Consider the following 26,376-nt stretch of genomic DNA (forward strand, 5'->3'; position numbering starts at 1 on the left):
TTAATCTAAGTTTTATTGTGAAAGACAAAAAACAACAAGTTCAGCCATTTTTTTTACAAATATTCCTCAGGAAAATAAACTTCTCTCATAAAATAATTTTAGCATTCATGAAAGAAGACTTCAAAAATAATAAAGCCCTATGCTCTAAACAGTAGGTTTCCAAACAGCATTCAACAAAACTTAACTAAATAAGCAGACAGTAAAAAAAAAAAAAAAAAGGGACAAACATGTCAGATCTGGCAATCCACAAACCAACTTTTAATCTGATGTTACCATGATGCATCCAGACAAATGTTTCTTGCCTATTTGAATCCAGTAACGTGTTCTTCCAATGTAGCGAGACAAAAGTCTACATCTAACCATCTGCACAGTAGTCAAAAAATGATTTTGTCTTGGGAACAAATTATTAAAACTATTTTATTCGACTCCATAAGACATTTTTTTGCTGTACATTTAATGATAAAACAGGAAATGGTCCTAGTGCTTTGAGATTTCAGAGGCAGAACAACAGAACACCCCCAACCCATCCAACCCCACCCCCCAACAAAGATAAAAAAAAAACTTTAACATGGTTGACTATAGTAAGTAACTGCACCAACTTTATCTGGTTAGCAAATGAATTACAAAACACTATCGTCTAGTCCCAGTGGCAGACAGGTTTGGACCACAGTAGCTGGATATCAAACATGCATTGTTGCCGTCACACCCGCGCTCCTGACTTTACAATAAAAACAACGGCATGATCTTTCGACGGTAAAAACATCCCCAAAACCCCCCGCCCCCATCCACACAATATCATAATAACAATATTATACGTATAAAATTCCAACTACAAAGAAGAGTTTAAAAAAAAAAAAAAGGAAGAAGAATCTGTCTATACAATATGAAATCTTGCTCCAGGCGTGGCAATGATGTCGCTGAATGGTTCGGCCTGGTTCAAATCCACAGCCTGCTGCTTCTTCAGCACCAGGAAGCTGTAGAACTTTGCAGCCGCCTGCTTCTTGTTGTTGTTCTTGCACATCTCCAGCAGACTGATGGTGGTCTGTCCGGTCTTGGCCATCGCCCTCTGAAGAAAGAAAAAACAAGATTTGAACATATGTTCTTGATAGGGGGTGGGTAGCAAACAGTTTATTATGCTCAGATGAATGTTTCCATGGCTGTCAAAAAGGACTCAATATCAGTACACATTTGTGCAAGGAACATTTAGTTATTACATATATTTAGTAAATAAATGTTTATTAATAATAATAACTAAATGTTTCATCACAAAATCCAAGATTGCCATCTTTAAGTCTATCAGGAAGGTTAATTGAGGCCATGTGATGTACACCAATTCTAAGACTTGCTAATGTGCTAAAGTTTGATAGTTGGTGGACAGACGCCTCGCAAATCACGTCAGACTTATTTTTTGGTCACAATAATGTGTTTTTTTTAGATTTTACAGTGTGTATCCCAAAAGAAAGAAAAAAACCTACAAATGTATGTACAAACAAAACCATCTAAGGAGGTTGGTCCGCCATTTTCCTACCAGTTGAGAGCACTCTTTGGATATTTGCATTAACGCAATTTGATTGGCTAGCACCAGCGCCAGCTTTCTCAACTCTATACTGCAAGCATAGAGAAGCAACGGAACCACAATTCTGTTCGGCAACGCTTCTCATTCCCTTTGAATGGGGGTAGTCAGGCGTCGCCCCATTCAATATATAAAATCAGATCGCGAGTAAACCCGTGACTCCCACCCTTACCACAGATGTGAGTGGAGCCCAAGCTAGCATGTGTCTCTTACCTGCAGGCCATGCAACATCTGCTGGGTCCTCTTGTTCCAGCGCCTCTCCTCCTGATCCTGGTCTGTCCCCTGACCTTCTTCCTCCTGTTACAGACAAAGGGACACTTTAAAAATCCGCACACAGGTACACACAGGCACATATATGGTGGTCCGTCATAAACACATGAAAAGCATCTGAGGCGGGGCGCAGAGTGGTGCCTCACCTCCTCTTCTTCGCTGTCGTCCTTCTTCTCCTTGGTCTTCTCCTCCTCCATGTTGAGCTCGCGCACCAGGAGGCTCTCGGCACTCTGATCCAGAGGCAGGGACACCTCGGGCAGGTCGGCTTGAGTCACCGACAGCACGGACTGGTCTAGGGGCAGGTCCACAGGCACGATCTGCAAGGAGAGGGAAAACAGCCACAAGGAGGGCGACACATGAGGATGCTGGTTCACACAAAGGCACCAGCGCATAACATTTCAAAAGACTGATCGTGTGCGATGTACGCAGGCCAAATCATTGGCCCAAATGGAAATAGAATGACTAAAATAAATAAATAAATAAATAAATAAATAAAACAAAACGGGCGTGCAGACTCACAGGGAGGGTCGTCTCCAGGTCGTTAGACTTGCGCTTGAGGCCGCGCTGCCTGGAGGGCGGGGGCATCAGGGTCTCGTCCAGGGTGGTCCTGCTACCCTCGATGGAAGAGGGCTGCAGAACACTGGGCTCCTCCATGATGGTCTGGTCTGGAGGGGGGGAAATGGAGAAAATTATAAGACATTCGGTGTCAGTTCATTTAAAAATCAAGTTCCGTCTTGCCAGGAGGACTGAGGTCGTAATTTTTAACAATGGCAAGGTTGAGAGTAGCCTCATCATAAACACCACTTCAGTGAGTATGGGGGCCGATAGGTTTCCCTCATTGTGGATGTGAATTGTATAGAACGGAGCTCACCAATCACTGTGCCAGTGTGGGACATGAGGTCATCCACACGGGGAACCTCGGGGTTCTCCAGCTCTTTGAGGAACTCGTCCAGATTGTCAGCCTCACCGCCCTTCCTCCTCTTCCTCAGCTCATCCGGCACCAGCGGGGTCAGGCAGCGCGTGAACATCTGCCAAAGTCGACAGTGTCAGCAGCCAGATCTTTCACTAAAACACTTTGATGCTTGTGCCCTCAAAGTTGTTAGCTTATCACAGATAATGCATTAGGTCAATCTCATTTCCATAAAAAAAATAAATTAAAAAAAAACACTTTGTAAAAATGCAATATGTTCAGCAACAAGCCTAGTTGCATCGATTAGAAATCGTATAAATGCCACGCATTCAATACGGCTCCAGGTCTCCATCCTCACCTTGAGCAGCTTGCCGTTCCAGAGGGGCTGGGCGGGGAGAGAGAAGAGCTTCTCCACTCCGCCGGTCTCCTTCCACATCATCAGCTTTTTGGTTGGGGGCGCCAGGTCCAGTGTGGTGACGATGTCTGAGTAGTCACTGAGCTGAGCACGGATGGTCTTGCTGTCCAGCTCCTTCAGGCTGTCCACAATCAGCTTCCTCTTCCTCTTGGCCTTTGTCTCCTTGACTATAGTAATAATAATAAATAAATAAATATCTTAGTATGCAGGGATTACTGAGTCAGAGTACAAGTGTTGTTTAAAGCTTCACACATAGGAGTAGTTCAGCATCAACCATTAAAGCAAAGCAAGGACAACACCAAGACATCAAGAAGCCTGTTTATGGTGATGGGATATCTGTATGCGGTCAAGTTTGTTGGGCTCTACATATCCAACAGACTTCTAGTGCCTTCAATGTAATCGAACCAAACACTGCAATCTCTCACCCGTGATGTCGATTGGCTCCAGAGCGAATGCCTCCTCCTCGTTGTGAACCAGAGTGGTCTGCTCTGTGTGGTCTGCCATGGTGGGCAGGGGCTCCGCAGGTCCAGAGTCCGGGCTGTCCGGACCACCAGCGGCTACACAGAAACATCCAGAAGAAATATTAGAGACAAACAGCAAGACAAAACCATATTCTACTTGTCTTTATGTTTCCATCTATGTAAGAAGGACAGAGAGAGACTACCCCACAAAAGTCAACATCAAACAACTGGCCGAGCAAATGTTCAAGAAAACCCATCACATACTGACAATGCCAATGAGACTCGTCATAGCACACAGCAGCGTGTATCAGTATAGAAAATATGAATAACAGTAACGTAAAGTAAAATCTGGCACAAATTGGTGGTGGATCATTAACTGCTGGAATTAATGAGAGGATGAACCGTGAAACGAGCATTAAATAAACTGAGGAAACTTACGGGAGAAATTATCAAAGTCATCTTCATCATCTGCAGGACCCGTGGGCAAAGGAACGGGCTCTGGGGCAGTGGCTGGCTCATCAAAAATACCCCCACCGTCCTCATTACTGAGAAGCTTATCCACTGGGGAGGAAAGTAATAACATCGTGATTAGTAAGTATAACCTCTGAAATGGGATACTAAAATGTGCCCCAATACAGAAGCATGGCTTACAGCTGTGCTGTTTTTTCAGAACGATTTTCTCATTAATATACACCACCGTGACCCGACGTGCATTTTTTTTGTGCTGGTATGAATACATTTATTCAGATGTTTCAAACTCACTGTTGAAATCTCCCTGCCCATTTGTGACCAAACCTCAGCAACCATAGAGAAGAAACGTTTTGACACCGATTGTAGTCGAGAATGTGCTGTTGTCAACTTCCCAATTCACATCACACTGGTTTATGAAAGCAATACATCGAATGACTACATTCCCATAACCACCACGATCATCAAACATCACTGTTAAGAAAAAAAAAAAAAAAAAGAAGAAAAAAAATCACTTACTTAAAATTCCCCCATCGCTGTTGCCTAGGTTATTGTCACCAAAGTCGTCATAGTCCAACTGGGACTTATCGGGCAGGTTGGTCGTGCCAGGCTCCGACTCTAGGAGCAGGTTTGAGTTGGCTGCCGTGATGTCCACTTCAAAGGCACTCTCCTCGCGCATCATCTCACGGTCGTCCATTCCAAAGTCACCTGATGTCCAATGGAGTCAAACATTAGTCAGATATTCAGTGATCTTGGTGGACAGCCATGAGAGCGCAATAATGAGCACTACTTTACCAAAGTCATTCTCCTGCAGCAGAGTGATGTTCCCCACTTCCTCCCGCATGGTGATCTCCTCTACGCGACTCTGGTTGAGGGTAAATTGCTGAGCTACATCGATGTCACTGTGGATACGATTCAAAGCAGCAGAAAAATCATTAGTAACTGCAGGAACACACACGGACAAACACACCCCACAAATCTAAAATAAACATTTTATTTTGTTGTGGACACACTCTGAAAACACACTCCAGACATATTTGATTAAAGACCACACACTCCAGGCCTGGTGTTGAAACCCACCTGAATAGATAAACCCAAATATAGCTATATTGCCTGCACAGTCCAAAAATGTCAGTGAATGAAGAACTGACCGAGAAAATGCCCTCTCCCGAAGACAAAAATACTCACTCAAGATCAGGTAGTGGCTGATCAAAATCATGGAACTCCTCAGGTAGGGTGATGGCATTGTAAGCAGCCTCCCTGTTGTCTTCCGGAAGGTCCACCACACCTAGGTGACAAAACAATGAAATCTTTAGGGTATGCATAAAGTTAAATGGAAGAGACACCGAGAAAACACAGGGCACATAAGACAACTAGTTAACAAGTAGTTTTTCTGTTTATGGAGGTTCCGCTGTTGTTTTAGCGTCTCTTCAATTGACAAATACCCACTTCTGAGTGGCTCTGCTACTTGCATCAGCTGTTACAGTACCTGGACGAAAAGCCATCTTGATCTTGATGAAAGCTTCATTACAATCGGCCAGGAGATATTTGGCTTTCCTGTGGTAGATCCTGACCACCCCCAGCAGCAAGTGACCAGAGGTACGCAGAGCCATTTTCACCTGAACACATCAACACAAATCAGAAATGTTGTGAGATATAAGTAATGGCTGAGAAGGTGATCAGATTAGCGAGACAGGAAAAAAAAAAAAAAAAATTTTTTTTAATATTGTCAATAAATCTTAAGACACTTCTCACACAACTTCTCACTCTGGGTAATTGTATTGCTTATTAATTCTTGCTAAAGTCAATGCATGCTGTAAGGACATCACTGTCCAAATACAGGAAAACAGAACAACCATAATATGTGAAGAACCCAAAAAGTTGTTTACCTTGGGACAGATGATGCTCTCCACGCTGCTCTCCAGGTTGCACTCGAAGACGTGGGCTTTGGTCAGCTTCTTGTCCCAGTGAGCCGCCAGCCATATTTTGGCTAGCGGCCCACGTTTACTGAGGACGAAGTGGGCGTAAAACATTGCCCCCGGTGGGTTTCACTGCGGCAGGGTCGACTTCGCCTACGGGGGCTGGAATGAATGTCAATCTTATTTTAATTCCATAATAACAAAATATTTGCATTTTTTTCTAGTACTAGTAGGGCTGTGGGCAAGAACACAGTTAACGATCCAACCCTAGCACTACTGGACAGAAATATGGGGGCCATGACAAATCATGCATGGTACTGTAGTCACTCGAGCTTGACAAAACTGGCATCATGGTATTAGAACGCGTAATAAAGCACACAACCTAATGACAGACATAAAGCCAAAATAAAATAATAAAACATCATGTGTACCATGCATATGATCAGACATAAGGCAAATCCATCACCTGATGACGTCCCTGACACCGAATTGTCGGTACCTGACCGTAGCTTTCTGGCTAGCAACCTCCGTGGCTATCTCGCTTATTTGAACATGTTTTACAGACTTGGTCGTACATCTTAAAACGTCCTTTACTGGCAAATCAATTTATCATCTTAATGCATTCATTCCAGGCCACCACCACCTCCTTAAATCACAATGCATTAAATTGGGTTGATAGTTAGCTAACGCTTGCTACATCCACTGCGAAGTTGAAGGCTAACGTTTAATTATTAGCTGACTGGTTAGCTACGGGTTCGCCAACTAGCTGTACAAGGCTAACTTTAGCTAAACAGGGAACTTAATACATGCACTAGAGTCCAGGTGGTGACTACATTCAAACATAATATCTGCAATTTAATCGTTGTAAACACTACATGACACAAAAAATGCGGGCACGCATTATGCAAAAAAAGCGCGCAACAGGTCTGTTGGCCTGTAGCTTAGCAAGCTACTTAGCCGATGGGTATGTCTCTAGAGCTTCGCAGCACACTAGCAGGCTAACTCAAAACAGGATCGCATTTAAGAAATAATATTAAGTTTGAGTTATTCCTAGATTATAGTTGTATATGTTTTAACAGCTGGACTAAATAGTAAGTAAATCCACTCCGTGAATTTGCACAGCAAACTCGTGACTACGGAAGCCGATTCTTAACCTAGCTAGTAACAGTTAGCCACATGACGCGCTATCGATGCTTACAAGCATAGCTAGCTGTTTTCACATTTATCCGGTTTGCAAACCATGTTGCATGGCTATCGAAAACAGAATTCAGGGCATATCGCCTGAAAATGCCCTAAGCAACACCAATTCTTAATTTTAATAGTATTTTGCTGTGATTTTGAGTAGGAAACACTTACCAATTTCACCCTTTTTCTCGGAAACTGAAGTCACTTGTATTTTCCCTCCACTGGCTTATTCATTACAACAAGCAAGATGGCGCCAGCTTTCGTCCTTTAAAATCGGCTGGATGTTTACAGTCAAAATTTGAGAGAGTGGGAGGAGCTTGTTTCAGCTGACTGACACAAAGAAACAGGAGTGTGCTTGGTATTGATTGATGACAGAGGGCGATATTGTTTTAATAACGGGTCATTCAACAGCAAAGGTAAAATTTGAAATGCATTCCGTCTTTTACCCTTTGCTACGAGAAGGGCCTGTATTTGTTTTCAATAACTAGTAGGCCCAGGTCTTTTCTTTTACGTTTTTGAATTATTTCATACTAAGATAATTGTAAAATGTGCAAACCTGCTTTTTATTCTGAACAGAGGCAATTAGGCTATAGCCACCTAAAACTGTCCCTTCGTTAACAAATGTTTGATACTGAATTGGACTGTACGTGACAGCCTTATTTTCATGGTTTCATTTGCTTTATAAAACAGTTGCCGAGCCGCTTTTTTTCTTTCCGCCTAGTCTGTAAGAGCCTTGAACCTATAGCCCTTATCCCACTATTGTGTTAAAATCTAAGCCTTGCAACTCATGCAGTGTTTCTAAAACAAGTTATGTTTATTTTAGCAGATTACATTTCACAGCACACTGAAATGGAAATCCCCCCCGACATATCCTGGCACTGTCAACAGGCATCTGTGTTGCACAATCTGTGTGAAGTTGGACCGATTTCTTAACATCTGTCAAGAAGCAATCAAAGTCACCTCAGGTGTGAAGCGGGCACATGCATGTCAGTCAGAGCATTCTCTGTCATGTATAAACGAGAGGAACATGGTGTAGGTCTGATGGAAGAAATTACCCACTGGTCATCAAACATCTTCTCAAACTGCTCACCTTTTACTCAGCACGTATATACAAAACGCCCTAGCCCTGGACTGGAAAATGTAGTCAACCACTCAGTCTGTTTGAGTGGATCTGTGTGTGAGTGTGTGTGTGTGTGTTCGACTCCTTATAGGCCTTTATCTCTATATGCTTATAAAAAAGCCCCCACACTCTCATCATTTCAAAAGGTCCTCTTTTTTTACCTTTATTTTTTTTATTTTATCCCATATGTAAAGCGTCTTTAAGAACTTTGAAAATGGCTATATAAATGTGATGTATTATTATTATTATTATTATTATTATAAAATGTTGCATTCTCAGTTCTACTCAGGAGTAGTTTTAGAAGCCCATTGTAACTGCTTTATAATTTTCATGTTAAAGAAGAAGACAGTGAGAGTGTAACAGAAAGATGGCGGTCAAAACCTCTTCTGCCCCAGAGTCAGGATCAGCAGCAGAAGCCAAAAGCCCAGTTACACATCCCAGATTGTCTGCCTCTTGTTGGACGGCAATCAGATTAAAGAGCAGCACTCTCTTTTCACACAAATGGAAATGGCATCCCCGCAGTCCATGGCCCTGTTTGACCTTGCGGTTTCTTCCACAGCCACCCAACTACAAGCTTCAGAGGGGATCCCAGGAGATGGGGGAAATAATTATCAAAGTTATGAGACAGCTTTGCGAGACGGGGGCCATCACCCAACCTTTCATGCCCATTCACACAGCCGTAAATTAAAAACATGTCAGAGAAAGATGGAACCATCTGAGGGGCATAAAATACCACAGAGGCTGCTGCACACGTCACAGAGAGCAGATTTTCAGACAGATTTCACATGTGGCACTGCCAGATCTGACTGTGATTAGCGACGGCCTCAAATGTTCTGGGGGTTGAGAGGACATTGAGCTAATGCACCATTATTTGCTCTCTTTTTTGGCTTTCTCCCTGAATGGGGAATGTAGCCACCACAAAATCAAAGAGAAACATAAATATATTTGTACAAGCAGTACATTTGTAATTTAGTTCAGGGAGAATTTGCTTTACATGTGGGTCACATTCAAGGAAATCCTTTAATTTTGAGACCGAATTCAAGCCTTATTACATGACAAAATGTGTCAGTACATGGTGTCAGTACCTGCTGGTATTTGACACTAGTATACTAAATGTATCGGATTCAGAGGAATGGTCTAAAAGATAAATAATACAAAGTTATTTCAGAAGTCTTTTCACAGGATCACCACACTGTACGTTATATATCTCCTGTCACATAAATCACAAGCAGCATTGTTTTTGTGTGCCTTGACGTTCAAAGCAGAACATATGAATCAATACATTCTCTGGTCAAGTGCCATGGCTTATGCCACAGCAAACGTCTGCGTTGGGGAACTAGAGGAGAGACTCAGAACTAGTTTAACTAGCGCCCTGTGCCAGTATCCCACAGTCCCAACAGGCACGTTTAGCGAGGGAATCCTGGCTGACATGTATCCACAGTTTATCTCAGTTCTGAAGTTCGGAAATAAATCCACTTTTCCTCCAAAATTCAACAAAGCAAAGTCGCACACACAAATTACTAATGATATGTTAATGTCCCTAATCTGAAGCTCTTTAATTACTGCGCCTGCGGTGTTATCTCAGTGAAAGAGCTGCCACTCCTCAACAGAACAACACTCCTTCAGCAGAGAGTAGCCCATCTCCTGATACCCTTTCCATCCTATCCATAGCTTTGCCATAGTCTGTGAACCCAGCACAGACATGGCTGCTGGCAACAGTGCCTTTGGGGGGGATCAACTCCCATGCTGTTATTTATGCGTGTCTAAACTGAGATTTGTCCACGCAGCAGCTGATTTACATGGGATTTTGGTGGCCACTGACAGGCAGAGGCATTATTTCATTTGGCTCAGCCGAGTGAGTACTGACTCTTCATGTACGTTTCAGCATGTTGTTTTGGGAAGAAACATGTAAAGTAGGACAGACTATCCAGGGCAGACATGCATGGTATGCTCAAGGAGAAGCACATCTGGTATAAAAGATGCCCCCTCCTCAATTCACATACGTAATTAAGGCAGAGATGGTTTGAGATTTAGAGATTTTATAATTTTATGTATCAAGATGGCCCATTTCTTTCTTGTGCTTGATACCTGTCTATGTATTCCATAAATGCCTTCACTTTATATTACAGAAGTTATTATTACTTCCAAATTTATTTGGGGTAATTCTCAATTACCTCACAAATTCATGAAGCGTTCCATATTATATTACAATTAAATTCTTTGTGGGACCATCCATTGAAATGTTCAATGTCTCTCTTATTAAATTACTTAAAAAAACACATTTGCCTAGCCTACTGATACAATTCAGGCAACATAGTGCAATTATCAATTCTATATTTAAGAAAATGCATATTCAAATGTTTTGTTTTATTCATTCAATGAAGATAGATGGCATCCATCAGTGTACCTGGCTCTCCCCTCTTCAGGGCCTGCAGCATTCTGCTGACGCAGCCCATGATGTGAGAAACACTGCCATAGAGTGTGAGGATGCTTCAGCCCAGGATGCTTTCCGTTATTCATGATCACTGTCAGCTGTGGAGGTCTCTACAATTACTCAACACAAGAAGTTGCTATGCTAGAAAAGGCATTGGAGAACTGTAATGAAATATCAACATTTTTAAAAGACCATGATTAAAAAAATAAAGCAATACTTGGCCACAAGTGTAACAAATATTTGTTTATTTATTTTATAAAATCAGTCTTTAAAAAATTGAATATTTTCTATTATTGTTTTAAACTCTGTAAAATAAATGAGTGAAAGGACAAGAATCGTGGGATTGGGAAGGGAGTAGCAAGACGTTGAAAAACAACATCAACACAAAAAAAAAAAAAAAAAAAAAAAAACACAAAAAGGTCTGATGAACACCAAACTGATCTCACAGAAGCGCGATGGACAGAAACATAAAGCAGCCGCTGAGAAGTGTTCCTACGATGAGAGAAGGAATGTCAGTCAAAACATTTCCAGTGTTAGACGAGGTAAACTAAAAAAACACTTTTATGTGTTATTGGACATGTAATGTGAAAACAAAACAAAACCACAATTATTCCAGTCTGCAATCTCAGAAGAATGAAAGAGTTGATCTTTGTGTTAAAGGCAAAAAGCGAGAGAAATTAATAAAAATCATAGGAGTGTCTTTCATCAAAGGCACATTCAAATCATTTTCAGGATATCAGCAGGGCAGGGCAGAGCACAGGCCTAAAGCTTCTTGTCCACTGACCAACACAGCTTCATCAAACAGACCTGTGCTTTGACCACTCATAGTAAAGATGCATGCGCAAGGACCTCAGGATACCACTGGGACAATGTCAGAGAAAAAAAAAAAGTCCCCTTGTTCCTTCGGCCATGTTTGTTCACAGCTGATTTCTTCTGGGCACATGCCTTCATATGCCCAGAGTAATACTCGAGGTTTAGAGGAGTCAAGTCTCCTACATCCTCTCCTCACCCCTACCTAGAAACCTCACACGCAGGAAAATGGCAACCCTTTCTTCCAAGCTATTGCTTTGCTTCACTCAGTGGGTTGTTGAGGAGCAGGGAACAAATAAACAGCCCCGACCATCATCAACAACTCGATAAACCATGAAGCAGTGTTGTGGCTTTTTTTGTGCATCACTTTCAACTGGAAATGTGATATCAGGGGATGGGGGAAACTGAACTACTAGCAAACAAAACACAGCCATTGGCACGATATGTTGACAATAAGGGCAGTATAAATTGTGGTGGGTCACTGGACATCCAAGAATGCAGCACTTAAAACGTCTAGCCACTGCTGTCTGGTTGACTAAATTAGCCACAGGTATGAATGCTCTTGACCCGTTTCTAAATTGGTCAAGAGGTGAGGTGTGTGCCATTTCATCCCTCCACCCACCCACCCACCCCCCCCCCCCCCCCCTCCCCAACAACAAGCCAGGCAACAAGTGATCAAATTACAAGAGATGTTAAAACCATGTACAATTCCCCTTGGAAAAAAATAATAAAAAGTTTCAGTAATATCTAGGTTCTTTTGCAAAAATAAATATACCTACAAGTTTATATATTTATAGTTATATACACACACACACACACACACACACACACACACACACACACACACACACACACACACACACACACACACACACACACACACACACACGCACACACACATACATGAGATGAAGGACAATGTTTTTGTATTTAACATTTGTTCGAAACCACTTTTGAAAGGGGGCGAGGGTTGAGACTATTAACTGTTCTTTGCTACTGTGTGTGTTAAAAAGGCATGACACAGTCATAAATAAAGTGACTGAAGGAGAACTAAACTCAATACTGAGCAGATACCAGAAATTTTTTTTTTTTTTAAATCAACCAAATACTGAATGCTGCTACAATCTAAAACTGAGGAGACGGACCACCATGGCTTTAACACCTCAGGCAGACCATGCCAAACTGTACTAAATAGAGGACCTTGCTAGACTGCGCTGAATAGGGGACCATGCTTTTTGCTAAAGATAATGGATGGGTGTACATGTATTCCTATGGATGGCATTACAAGATAAGGCGATGTATTGGTCAATATTTAGGATCATATGTCTTCAGAAAAAGGCCTCAAATGCAGCACCCCTTAAAGTCACCAGACATTCAAATACCTGTGAGCCAATACAGAGAATGTTCCTGGACACCAATCTCACTGCAGTTCACTTTTTCAGTCCTGATGGTCCAAAAACGATGTTTAGAGAAGGGCCGAAAGTGATACTTGCAGGCCAATCAGAATAGAATCAATTAATTATGCATGTGATGCAAAAGCATATCTTCATTCTAAGACGTGAACAGAGAAACCCGGCAAGGCTCAACACAATACACTACCTTGCCCTCTGTTTGGAAGCAGCCTTTAAGGGAAAAAAAAAACAAACACTTTTCTTCTGTAGGTCTATTCCTAAAAATTGGGTCCTGAATTTCAATTCCATTACCCTACTCTGCGCTCTTTGCACAAACAGGGAAAGACGGGGATTAAAAGGATTATTGAAGCTGTATTTTTCCAGTTTTGCAGGAACATCTCCTTTTGAGATGTAGGGATTAGAACAAGCAGAGCATACGACCTAAAGCCTGTCTGATAGGCCATTTCTCTAAAGCATGGGTAGTGTTATCAACTGTTATTGGCCAAAAAAAAAAGACTGGCCAAAAACAGTCAGTCATGTCAGGATCTATAAAACGCAAGGCTACTTGGGGGAATAAGGGGGGTGGGAGGGGACTAATAAACATAAGCAGCATGGATGATGGGCTTTCGTTGTTCTTGGTCTTCTTCCTCGCAACGACCCTTCTAGTCTCCCGGAACCACAGTATGTGAAAAGGCCAGGCACTGTGCAATGGTCATCCTCAAAGATCTTCACAGAGAACACCACATTACAGTAAAACACCAAACAAACCCAAAAAAAAAAAATATATAAAAAATATATGAAAAAAAGAAAGTGAAACCACTCAACAGTAACAGTTCTGATGTCTGCATAGAGGACACAGGAGAGGTGGAGAGGGGACAGACTGTTGTGAACTGTGCTATGTGGCGTGCCGTGTATTCTGCCCATCACAGCCATCTGATTTAGCTGTCCTCCGCGCTGTTCCTCGCCACTGCCTGCGTTGTCATAGTCACCGTCGCCATTGGCGATGCATTTGTGGGGGTGGAAGACAGACGATAGTTCTGTTTTCCTTGCGTGATACCAGCAGACAGAGGAGAAAATGACTTTTTCTAACACGCCAGTGTAGAGAAACAAAAACAAACTTCAAAGAGTACAAACAATTATTTGCATACTGATAGACCACTTCCAGGGCATTCTGTCACATCTCGTGTTTGATGGTAATAATTTAACGAATAACCGAGCCACTTCTGTGTACATCACCCTCTGATGGGTGACTTTCTGTTTTCTGCTTTCTGTGTCCAGCAAAAAAACAAATGTGTTCGCCCGAGCTGCCCAGACAGCCACGCATCGGAAACCTCTTTACAAAAGGCAAGCGCAGGATCCAAAGAGTCTCCTTCTCACTGACCCTTTTTAGTGTGCAGGAGAGTGTGTGAGAGCTGTTTCATTCCAAGCCGCTCCCCTCTTTAACACTGATAAGGGTTTCAGGCGAACCCCTGGCCCACGTCTGTCCTTCCGCAGAAGACCTAAATCAGGCCGACGGGATGGAGCACAACTAGAGTCTCTCGATGTCTCGGTACTTCTTGCGCAGTATGGACACCTGGTCCTTGAACAGAACGGGGTCCAGTCTCATTTGGGAGTGCACCAGGGGCATGCTGCCAAACCAGCTGGCAAATTTGTTCATGCAGGTCTGCCTCTGGGCGAAGTGGTCGGGGTCTGCCCAGCGAGAGGCTCTGGAGGTCTGCAGGGGAGAAAAACACACAGAATTTCCCATTAAATTCCCTTTTTTTTTTTTTTAAAGCAGGATTGTTAGGCAGAGAGTAAAGGAAGACAACCACTGGATGGCTACTAGAATGGTTTATTTATTTTACTTTGTCTGATCACGTTAGCCGTGGATGAGTAAATCTACACGGAGTAAAGCAACTGGCTTTGAGACCGAGTCGAAGGGGGGGAAAGCAGTCTGCCAGCATCAATGCTTCACTCCAACATAAACATTTAATAATATCTCCAGCAGGGAACGGAAGCTGGCACATCTGCTGAATACATTGGACAACACAAGAAAAGAAAACAATGCTGCAAACTTTTGCCGCAATGTCTTGTGTCCTGTTCGTGTGGGATTCGACACAGAAATAGACTCTGCTCCAAACTACACACTAGACTGCGTATCAAGAGATTAAGAACAGATTAACTAAAATAAATCAATTCATCCAGCAGGCAAAAGATACAAACTGCAGATCAACACAGAGGAAGTGTATGTTAAGCTCATAACAAAAAAAATTGGACTTGCGCGAGTGAGTTTCTCCCTGCGGCTTATGCATATTACCTGTGCTGTTATGGATGAAAGTTCATGACACCACTGCCGGCTAAAGACCGTTCAAAATTACTCAATTTGCTAAAGGCTTCCGGGGAACTGGCTCTATGAAAAATGATTCGGAGTGCTTTTTGTCATTTGTTAGATTTTTGGATTGGATAGTACAGGGATAGGATGATACGATCCAGCTCAAAGCCACATAGACACAGATGAGAAGTCGAAGGCAGTCACCTGTCCCATCATGGTCTCCTTGTACTGCTTCTTCTGGGTGACTTTGATGGGGGGCATCCTGGTGACGGCCGAGACCAGGAAGTTCATGAGGATGTCTTCACAGTTGGAGAGCTGGTCCACCATGCTTTTCAGGCTGGTTGGCAAGTAGCTGGTGTATAAATAGTTGTAGTATCTGGGGAGACGAGGAATAATGGTCAGGGGGAGGATGATGTAAGTCATACTGGGGGTGACTGGTGGGTTTAGGGCAAAAAACACACACACAATTTAAAATAGGACAAAGTGTTCCATTGACATGTCTGGGATAAGAGCCAGCTACACCCAGCGTGAGCACTTTGACTAATCAATGACATTTCAGTCAATATTCAATCATTTCGGTGCATATTCCCACTACAATCCGTCTTTACGTTACCTTTCTGACCTTCGGGGCTCAACAAATGCAACAACCAATACGCAAGCAAGGTCAGATAATACAAATGATTTCAGTGAAGGTCCTGTCTGTTTACCGGTGATAAAAAGCCGCTCCTGACAGCACCATAGAGAAGTCATTGGTCCACTTGGATGTGTAGCCCCAGCGCTCTTTGTTCTGATCCCAGAAGTGACTGCGAGCTGGATATCCCACGATCCTCTCTGGGAAACTCTGCCATACAGTGAAGGCAAAATCCACCTGCATAAAAACAAACAAATGACTAATTTCTGTAAAGACATCATGCACATAGTATTCTATTATTTAGCATTTTGGTCTTCCTGTCAAATGTACCATACCTTCTTCATCAGGTTTAAGTTGTTACAGTTCAACTAGTATAATCAAAAGCGACCAGATCATAATGGTAAAAAGCTCCCTGTTGACTATTGGGTGGTAATAAAAAGTACCTCCGTCGTCGATAGAACAGTATCTTCATCAAGACTCAGCACTGCATCCGTTACAATACTGTCATAGGGAAGGAAGCGGCTACTCATCACCTGCAGAAGCAACAACAACAAAAAACTTTACCCACAATGCAGCAGGGCAACCCCCCCCCCCCTCCCCCCCGTGGATCCTGAAACGAGTCTCTTCCAAAGTCTTTCTTTCTCTCTGACAGCTTGCCAACTCTGTCGGTAGCCCTGCCATCATCAGTCATGGCTGACGTTAAATAAAGTTAATTCTATTCAGCTCTTAATGATGTGCCAGAGCGCCGCGGTGTTTGCCCCCGCAGGGGGAGGTAACTCACCTTGCTCTCCCCCTCGATCACGATGACAGGAAGGCCAGTGGCCGGCCAGCGGTGCTTAGCAGGCAGGGGCTTGTCACAGTTCCAGAGGACGATGATCTGCGGGGCCGAGCGAGGAGGGGGAAAGAGACCAGAATTCAGTGATCATGACCATTTAACACGCAGCACAAATCAAACGGATGAAGCGATACGCATGTCTGAGATTGAGCTCTCTGAGGCTAATCAGTGCCATTGTAGTCTTCATACACTCACTATATTCAATTTAATGCCAGGACAAACTTGGGGACAAGTCAGGTGGCTGGAATTAAGCAGGAAGACGTGGATTTCACCCTGTTTCTAGCGTCTCTGGAGTTATTTATTTCAGCAAGGTCATCACAAAAGATAGAAATCCAACCAGGGAACAGGCCTGGTGTGGTGACAGCAGCCATAGCAGTGAGGCTCAGTGGCTGGTTCAGATTTCTCTCCTGATGGATATTCCTATTGGCTTTTTGCTTTATTTTTCTACACGCGGATGAATTATGCATAGCATCAAATTATTTCCCATTTCTATGATTTAAACGGTTCTCCTGAAAGCGCAAGCTGATGTAATTGGCAGCATACCTCATCACAGAAGGATAAGAGTCAGTTTTTGTCAATTTGAAAAATGGGGTGGCCGCTGACATGAGTGCTTAAATAAAAACACACATACACTCCCGTCCTCCAAATCCACCTCGGCTTAATCCTGTGTTTGTGTTAAGGTGCGGACATGGCACCCCTGGGTCGTCTGTCCACCAGACAGACAGCAACCCACCGGGGGGGGCGGGGGGGTCTGGTTGCATACCTGGGCACAGTGCTGGGATTTGGCCACCGCCACCAGGAGCTTGAGGATGGGCTGGGACTGCGACACCAGTGGCGTGACGGCATGGATGACCGCCGTGAACTTAGGAAGCGGTCTGCTGCCTGAGGTCCCAAACCAGGAGACAAACAAACAAGCAAACAAAAAAAATTTTGATCAAAAATTCCAAAACACAAACTTTATTGGAAAAATTACAACAATAAAACAAATCGAAAGTCGTCAGTTACCAGAGGAAAGAGGGAATAGCGCCTAGCGCAAAGCTAAATTCATCAAACCAGAGAGATCCTCTCGCTCTGGCTCTCAGTGGTCACCTTTAGCTGGAGTCTCTGTGACGCATGAATGAATGGATGAAAGCCTTCATCGAGTAATTCACAGAGGTGTCAATGTGAATTACACCCTGGTGTTTACCTTTGCCCACACACGCGCACACTAAGGGAGACAAGTGTGAAATTATGCTGTTTTAACTAATATAACAGCAAACCGCATTTAAATGAACAGGACAGACAGAGGGGCTTTATTATAGCCTATGGGTTGAATCCATAAATCACTGGACCAGTGCAAAAGTCATTCTGATCTGTCAGTTTTTTGGGGGGGGAGGGGGGCCCCATTTAAATGAGCTGTTGTAATGGATATAAAATCCAAATTTGAACATAAACATGACAAATCTTTTATCCAAAGATGAAAACCAAAGGAATAATGGTGTAATTAATCATATTTGATTGAGGTCAAATATATCAAATAGATGACAGAAATGTGAGCAGTAACGGTAAACAAAATACCAGCCAAGTATTACCAACCAGCTACAGCTGAAATGTTCAGTCATTACATAATCTGCTGTTTAATGCCTTTTACTAAACCAACACTACAATAGGATATATTATATCCCTGTATTGGATATATGAGCTATATTAGATCCCTGTATTGGATATATTAGATCTCTGTATTGGATATATTAGATCTCTGTATTGGATATATTAGATCCCTCTATTGGATATATTAGATCTCTCTATTGGATATATTAGATCTCTCTATTGGATATATTAGATCTCTCTATTGGATATATTAGATCTCTGTATTGGATATATTATATCCCTCTATTGGATATATTAGATCTCTGTATTGGATATATTAGATCTCTGTATTGGATATATTAGATCTCTGTATTGGATATATTAGATCTCTGTATTGGATATATTAGATCCCTCTATTGGATATATTAGATCTCTCTATTGGATATATTAGATCTCTGTATTGGATATATTAGATCTCTGTATTGGATATATTAGATCTCTGTATTGGATATATTAGATCTCTGTATTGGATATATTAGATCTCTGTATTGGATATATTAGATCCCTGTATTGGATACATTAGATCCCTGCACTGGAATGTCAAAGATCATTGTAGAGGATTAATTAGATCCCTGTAGCGGATGAATTTGATCTATGCAGTGGAAAAGTTTAATCTCTCTGCATCAGATCAGAGTCAGAATCAGAATCAGGTTTTATTGGCCAAGTAAGTTTGCACAAACAAGGAATTTTACTTGGTAAAGTGGCTCTCAGTGTGTAGTCCATCCCTCTAGATCAGATATATTAGATCATTGTATGGGATGGAGCCGATCTCTGTCTGAGATTGTGCATGGCTGGTGCATGGCTGGTGTTGCTTGAGGGCGGGCTACGAGCTGTGAGCTGTGAGCTGTGAGCTGTGAGCTGTGAGCTGTGAGCTGTGAGCTGTGAGCTGTGAGCTGTGAGCTGTGAGCTGTGAGCTGTGAGCTCCTCCACTCACCCAGGCTGGAGTAGAAGAAGGGGAAGTCGCCCAGGTTGGAGGAGTACTGCGGCAGGGTGAAGAGGCCCCCAGGCAGGCTGTTCCACATCAGGCTGCTCCTGGAGGCGTGCTGGAGCACACGGTCCTGGATGATCTGGGAGGGAGGAGCGAAGCAGCACACAGGAACACACACACACACACACACACACACACACACACACACACACGGCACACACACGGCACACACACACGCACACACACAAACGCAAACAGGCACACAGAGAAAAAAAGAATCATCATATTTCAAGGTCATGTGAACTTTCAAGTGAACTTTGCGATAAACTATTTCCTGAAGACATTGACAAATCCATAATATCCAAATCACTTTTTTCTAAATGTAAAACTCAACAAAAATGTATGGATGAAGATATGATTATTCATCACCCTTTTGACTAGCCTATCCACAATACATGAAATCATGCCAGAACATGAATAACCTTTACTGGGAAACACTTCATTTCAGCAAAACCCATCATCTTCTGTCAACCTGAAAAATAATCTCTCACTAACAGCAAAAATGACAGAAGTTGAGCTGCTGGCGGCCATTTCAGACATCTTATTAGCAACTAGTAGAAGAAAAATAATCTTCTTGGATATTTTTGCGTGCGTGTGTGCACACACACCTCAGGTTCGTGGTGAAAATAACTTCTGTACTGTTAAAGACTAAACTTAGAGCGCGGGCCGCGAAAAGAACGAAGCTACTGTATATAGCCATGTGTCACGCCAGCTATGTCAAAGACACAGAAACTCAAACACAGCAACATTGATTGAGGGCTCCGTCTGAACGAAATGAGCCTGGTCTCAAGAGACACCTGTTCCCGTTAGCGGACACTGATACAAGGGGCGTGAGACTGCTTCGGGTGTTCCATTACTTCCAGGCAGTCATCTCCACAGGCCACACAGCGAAAGCACTTCCTCTCGGGATAGACTGGTGTAACGAGAGTCTGGGTGTTGAGGGGGGGTGGGGGGCAGTTCTGGAACACTGCTCTTTCAGGAATAACCCTGACATGATTGACTGGCCAGATGTACAGATGGGGCCCGGCGACAACATGTGCTTCTAACACATGTTGTTGTGGCTTCAAGTCCACCTCCGTATTTATAACACCCGCCCACCCCTCCACCTCTCGCCCCCCCCCATAGCTTAAAGCCAGGCCGCGCCATGAACATGTCAGGGGGGAAAAAGCAAGCCGCTGATGGTGGGGGTGGGGGGGGTGGGAAGCGGGAGTGGACTTGACTGAGTCACATCTGCCCCCCTGCGATCACATGCACATGGTTGGGCTGTGACATGGACACACCAGTGAGACCGCCTATGCTTTGATCTCAAGGCGGAGCAGCAGGACATCGTTCCGTGCCGATCTCTTAACCGACAGGGTGGGTCCGCTGTGCCGCGACTTTTTTTTTTTTTTTGGTGCCGCTGTCTCACGTTGATTGATGGGGCCCACTTTGCCCGCTCACTCACCTCTAGAGTGGTGAGGACAATCTTCTCCACGGAAGAGAAGTAGGCCTCCCAGAGGAACTGGGTCTGCTGCCGGAGCGAGAGGATCTTATCCTGATGGATGGAGCGCACCGTGGAGGGAATCTGTCCAGGGAGGAGAGGGGGAGAGAGAGAGAGAGAGAGAGAGAGAGAGAGAGAGAGAGAGAGAGAGAGAGGAGCGGATTACTCAGGCAATTAACCTCTGTGTTTGTCAAATCTTTAACTGAGCATTTACGTGGGGAGGGGGGATGCCCCCCCGGGACACAGAATGAAAGAGGAAAAGAGCATAGCTGTATGTCTGTGCATATGAGCGAGAGAGAGCGAGAGCAAGAGCGACATCATGTATGTGAACACAAGAGCAACCTTCTGAGAGCATGTTCACTGCCTCCAACTCGATACTATATAGTTGGTTTAAACTACGACTGAACTCAAATACTACAAAGTAAGTTTAAACTACGACTGAACTTAAATACTATACAGTTAGTCTAAACTACGACTGAACTCAAATACTATACAGTTAGTTTAAACTGCCTTCAACTCGATACTATGCAGTTAGTTTTAAACTATGACTGAACTCAAATCAGCACCAATTAAGAAGGATCTAATGAAATTAGCGTGAATTGACAGACAATGGAGAACCAGGCGGTGCTTCCATTACGAACTCCTCAGCAGCCGGTACTCTCACCACACCATCATTCAGCTAATTACACCCTCGGGGAGGAGTCTCTATGACATACAGTTAAAACTGCCATCCCGCTCAGACAGCAGCTGTCAGTGGCCCAGACCCCGCGGTTCCCTTCAACTCGCGGGCAGTAAGGAAGCTAGCTGACGAAATGCTTAGCATTAGCACCTCCTGAGACCAATTTCCTTCGTGCCATTATCTCCAAGCATCACATATTTTTGAGACATTTCGTGTTCAGGCCAAGCCTGTTAATGAGGAGTTGGAAAGGGGAAAAGACCGAAACGGAAGACAGACAATTATTGATAATGACCACCTAAAGCTATAGGGATTCTCTCGTCAGCCAGCAGAATGATATAGCGCGGCTAAACGTGGCTTGCTGCTCTAGCAGATGTGGCAGCTGTGGAGATGAGAGGAGACGAGATGAGACGAGATGAGATGAGGTGTGAGATTAGTAGGCTTGGAGATGGGGAGTGTGAGATGCATTGTGGTTGAGGGAGAGAATATGGAAGTTAAGACTGACAGCGCACATAAGTGAGATGAGATGAGGTCATCTGGATTGGGATGGAGAGAGACGCCAAGAATGGCTGATGGGGAAGAGAGAGCGATAAAGTGAAAGAAAAAGTGAGAGTGAGAGCATGAGCGAGACAGAGTATGTGAGAGAGAGAGACAGAGAGAGAAAAAAAAGAGAGAGAGTGAAGGAGAGAGAGCACAGGAGACTGGAAGGTGAGGCACACACCTGTAGCAGCAGCCTCTCGTCCCCGATGACGGCAGCTGTGTTCCAGGCGATGACCTCGGAGAAGGGGAGCTCCCAGCCATTACTGAGCATGACTGGCACACAGGCAGCCTAGCACACACCACAGGGAGGGGAGACGTTAGCTCAGCAGGTAAAACCTAGAAGGTCCGTGGGAATGTCTGACTGCATCAGTAGGCTACGCGTTTATACAGTAAAATCAAGGCTAAGTTGTTCATAAACTGCCACGAAATGTTAAAATAAACAAATAATAGTGACTTTCCTTCATTGAAAACGAAAAAAAAACAGAAAAACCAATGGTAAAGTTCCATATGTTTGTCATACATGTTGATCCAACGCAAATGGCAACAGAAGCTCACACCTCACAAGAGGTGAAGACAGAGGTGTGCCTGAAGTGACAAACATACATGGCTACATAGAAATGTCATGGGTAATAATATATATATTTTTACTTTACTCTTCCTGATATTATTACTGGTAGGATCTTATAGGCACTAAAGTTTGACCACAAACATCTGCTTCTTCAGTCTCCATTACTCTAAGCTAGCACATGGAATACCAGTGGCTCGAATAGATCTGTCCTCAATAGATGCTTTCAGCAAATCTACACTAATGACTCCTCACACAGCCACAGCCAACTTTATGCGAAACCCAGCGGCCCGATGCGGCCCTGACCCGGCCCTGACCCGGCACAGATCTGTTCTCGGGTCAGCTGCACGTGGAGATAGAGCCTGGCCATTAGGCCTTCGAATCAATCTGCCATCTGTCCAGCACTGACACCACCTCTCGAAAAGATTATCAAATATCAAGACCCAGAGGGCTTCGCTGATCTGCATTACAAATATGCCGCAGTCAAGTCCACATTAAAAACATTATGTCCATGCTCGTGGATGGGGCATTAAGATGCAGTTGTAAACAGAAAACTCAAATCGTCTGAAATCCAACTGGCAGGATTTTTCAAGAGAAAAGGGGCGAGATAAGAACTGAAGTATAAACAGGTAGAAAATGAAAACCCTGCTGACATTTGAAGTTCTGATGGATTCATGGTTTGCTGGTTTAAAACGGATCTCAACAAGTCAGACACGTTGCTCATTAGAAAGACTCATTTTGAATCGTAATGCCACCCTGATGGTAAAACATCATGGACAGTCTTTGGGCACTAATGTCGAGGTTTTGCACAAGCAAATGTCAGAACATTGGGACCTTAATGTAGTATAGCACTTGTGTGTTTGTGTGTGTTGGACTGTGGAGATGTGTGTGTTTGTGTGTGTTGGACTGTGGAGATGTGTTTGTGTGTGTTGGATTGTGGAGATGTGTGTGTGTGTGTTGGACTGTGGAGATGTGTTGTGTTTGTGTGTGTTGGACTGTGGAGATGTGTGTGTTTGTGTGTGTTGGATTGTGGAGATGTGGTTGTGTGTGTTGGACTGTGAAGATGTGTTGTGTGCGCGTTTTTAACAGGTCCCTTACGCCGTCCCTAATCTGTTAAAATGGGTGCCACTCTACCGCAACGCTACCGCAACGCTACCCCCCCCCCCCCCCCCCCCCCCCGTGTCCCGTGTTGTCCCATGCCTGTAATCCTTTCAGTGTCATTAACCCAAGCTCCAATCTGCTGAAATACAGCCAGGGAGAGCTAAGCTATAGCCCACACAATACATTATCTGCTCTCACAAACACACACACACAGCCCCAGCACTAAGTCACAGAGCCACACTGCACATACAAGGCCATCGTGAAAGATTCACCCCTCCCACACACACACACACACACACACACACACACACACAGGCACTCCCACACATACATACACTCAATGTATAAACCACCTGCTTAGACCTGCGTCCACAAAGTGCATGATCCAATAGTGCTTTGGGTAAGCCCAACACTTAAACTAATGAGGCACACAGAACACCAGGGCCAAGGACAGGCCTTGTGAATGATACGTAAGCTACCTCATTAGTCCCGACAGTGACTGGCCATAGTGGCTCCTTCAGACACACACAGTCCAATGGACAGTTTAAAATCTACTTTTAAATCTATATTTCGCCCACAGAAAATAGATTTGCATAAAGAAAACCTATTTCTTTTAGGAACCAAAGTAAACAAGCAGAGCTAAAAAGACAAGAAGGCTGGAGACCCCTGGCCCATTTCCAAACACGTGTGTGTGCACTCACTTCCTTCTCCCGCTGATGTGCCCCCCCCCCCCCCCCCCCCCCCCCCAAGAAGAGACTTCTGACACGCTGACATTGCTTTGACTTAAGTAGCTGGCTTGGCTTCAGAGCTCCTCCGAAGCCCTCGCGGCTCCAACCTGCACACTACCCTGACTGGAGAAGAGGGCTGGGAGAGCGCCTCACCTTTGAGCCACTTATAAACAACCCCAAACCTGCACGTGGAATATCAAACAACTCATCAAAGCAGCCCCGTTAGCTCGTGTTGGAACGTGTGTGTGTGTGTGTGTGTGTGTGTGTGTGTGTGTGTGTGTGTGTGTGTGTGTGAGGGCAGGTCATATTTTACTGTATGAACCCGAGAGAGAGTGTGAGAGAGACAGGAGTGGAGAGAGTACATGTTGTCTTCCTGTACGATTGGCCATTTATGGCTCTACGTATGCGGTCACATTGTTTACACTTCCTTCTGGTTTAGGTGGTTTCACACACACAGGAAATTGCCAGCGTATTTCAGAGTGAAGTAAATGTTGGGTTTTGTAGGTTACAGGTTATGTATTTGTGACTTTCTCTCTCTCTCTCTGTGTGTGTGTGTGTGTGTGTGTGTGTGTGTGTGTGTGTGTGTGTGTGTGTGTGTGTGTGTGTGTGTGTGTGTGTGTGTGTGTTCCCTGCTCACCTGCAGCGCCTCCAGGAAGCGGAAAGAGCCCAGGCGTCTTCCTCTGGGAACCATACAGAACGTGGAGTTATGCAGCATTTCCTTATAATCATACCTGCAGAGAGAGAGAGAGAGAGAGAGAGAGAGAGAGAGAGAAAGAGAAAGATTGATTGAGAGGGGGGTGAAAAAAAAAAAAAACAGAAACAGAAATACAGGATGAGCCAAGGCAAGATGGCATTCCCTTAACATCCTGTTTTGGGGAGTTCAGGAAATCTAAATCTGCTTGTTCCTCCATCCAGGGTGGAGGTTGGAGAGGGTGGCGTGGTGTCGTCACGCTGACAGCATCTGCTCTGACCATCACCCCGCGCTATGCAAGGGTCTCATCAGGCAAGGGTCTCAAGAGGCACCACCTATTTAATTAGCCAGTGTTTGGACCTTACAGCTGCCAATGACCGTCACAGATAACACATCAATTACATCAGACACATTCAATTCAAACAATCCAATTAAAGTGCAGCCCATCATGACTGCATTTCTGTCGATCAGGACAACACTGAAGACCATGTTTGAAATAGTGACGGGAGAACGTCTCCTGTCTATGTAGAAGGAGTTCCTGGAGTGAATTTAGTTCCTGCACTGAACCTTGAGAAAGGGGGGGGCACAGCCTAGAGAACGTTCTTAGAAATCCCTCTCTTTTTAAACATGCCAGTCCCCTCCTCTCCTCTCCAGTTCTGCTTTAACCTATAACCCATAATATATGGAGGTGGGGATTATTTTAAAAGAGAAAAAGAAAAGAGTGAGAGAGAGAGAAAAACCTTGAACAGCCAAATGCTCCGAGCAAAGTTTCAGTCAGCACTTGGATTAAGGGCCTGTTTGGAATTCCTGACATGACATTCCACTCACTCACTCACTCCCCCTCTCGCTCTCTCTTATACCTAAATCCTGCCTCACCCCCAACCTCCACTTTCCCCACCTCTCTGCCCCCCTGTCTTATACCTAAAGCCTGCCCCCCCCCCCCCACACACTTCTCCCTTTCAGGGTGATGAGTAATCAGCTATGCTGTGCATTCCTCCCTCCAAACCCCCCTGGGGCTGTTTCTTATCCCGTCTCCTCTCCACTCGTCTCCGGATCAGTCAGCAGGCTGCAGGCTAGTATCCCTGGAGCCTCTGCAGAGCTGGAGCTAAGGCCTGCAGCAGGACACATGCCCCCCCACCCCCTCCCTCCCCCAAACGCACAGCCCCATAGCACTCTCCCCTCCTTTCCTCTCATCAGGATCAGGACCACCCTTCCTGGCTCCTTATTTCAGACTAATTCCCCTCA

The 26,376-nt window shown here is 44.1% G+C and overlaps 2 protein-coding genes across 2 annotated transcripts in view; both read right to left on the minus strand.

Annotated features, from left to right (window-relative positions):
* Positions 1 to 403: 403 nt before the first annotated feature.
* LOC105891922 (double-strand-break repair protein rad21 homolog A-like) lies at positions 404 to 7,482 on the minus strand. Its single transcript, XM_012818129.3, has 14 exons — positions 7,373 to 7,482; positions 5,987 to 6,178; positions 5,587 to 5,716; positions 5,286 to 5,385; positions 4,893 to 4,999; positions 4,617 to 4,805; positions 4,068 to 4,190; positions 3,594 to 3,725; positions 3,112 to 3,335; positions 2,715 to 2,871; positions 2,363 to 2,508; positions 1,990 to 2,160; positions 1,787 to 1,870; positions 404 to 1,066 (listed from the first exon to the last, which is right to left on the minus strand). Exons 2-14 carry the CDS (start codon positions 6,128 to 6,130, stop codon positions 875 to 877), a joined length of 1,899 nt encoding a protein of 632 aa, XP_012673583.1. The 5' UTR covers positions 6,131 to 6,178; positions 7,373 to 7,482; the 3' UTR covers positions 404 to 874.
* A 6,121-nt stretch (positions 7,483 to 13,603) lies between these two features.
* The window catches only part of LOC105891959 (exostosin-1a), a 43,443-nt gene continuing 30,670 nt past the window's right edge, over positions 13,604 to 26,376 (minus strand). The window contains exons 2-11 of the mRNA XM_012818171.3: positions 25,078 to 25,171; positions 22,228 to 22,335; positions 20,795 to 20,914; positions 19,297 to 19,429; positions 17,497 to 17,615; positions 16,680 to 16,775; positions 16,342 to 16,431; positions 15,975 to 16,135; positions 15,472 to 15,643; positions 13,604 to 14,670 (exon numbers count right to left, since the gene is read on the minus strand). Coding sequence (XP_012673625.1) covers positions 14,485 to 14,670; positions 15,472 to 15,643; positions 15,975 to 16,135; positions 16,342 to 16,431; positions 16,680 to 16,775; positions 17,497 to 17,615; positions 19,297 to 19,429; positions 20,795 to 20,914; positions 22,228 to 22,335; positions 25,078 to 25,171 — 1,279 coding nt within the window. The 3' untranslated portion in view covers positions 13,604 to 14,484. The remainder of the gene's footprint in view (positions 14,671 to 15,471; positions 15,644 to 15,974; positions 16,136 to 16,341; positions 16,432 to 16,679; positions 16,776 to 17,496; positions 17,616 to 19,296; positions 19,430 to 20,794; positions 20,915 to 22,227; positions 22,336 to 25,077; positions 25,172 to 26,376) is intronic.

The sequence above is a fragment of the Clupea harengus genome, chromosome 11, assembly GCF_900700415.2.
Source record: "Clupea harengus chromosome 11, Ch_v2.0.2, whole genome shotgun sequence".
In the NCBI taxonomy this organism is placed as follows: Eukaryota; Metazoa; Chordata; class Actinopteri; order Clupeiformes; family Clupeidae; genus Clupea; species Clupea harengus.

Excerpts from the sequence above, each read along its gene's own strand:
- LOC105891922 (XM_012818129.3), bottom strand. The coding sequence starts at position 6,130 with ATGTTTTACGCCCACTTCGTCCTCAGTAAACGTGGGCCGCTAGCCAAA. Across the intron at positions 5,717-5,986 it reads AGAGCATCATCTGTCCCAAG|GTGAAAATGGCTCTGCGTAC; the intron begins GTAAACAACTTT and ends TGATGTGTTCAG. Across the intron at positions 5,386-5,586 it reads CAAGATGGCTTTTCGTCCAG|GTGTGGTGGACCTTCCGGAA; the intron begins GTACTGTAACAG and ends TTTGTCACCTAG.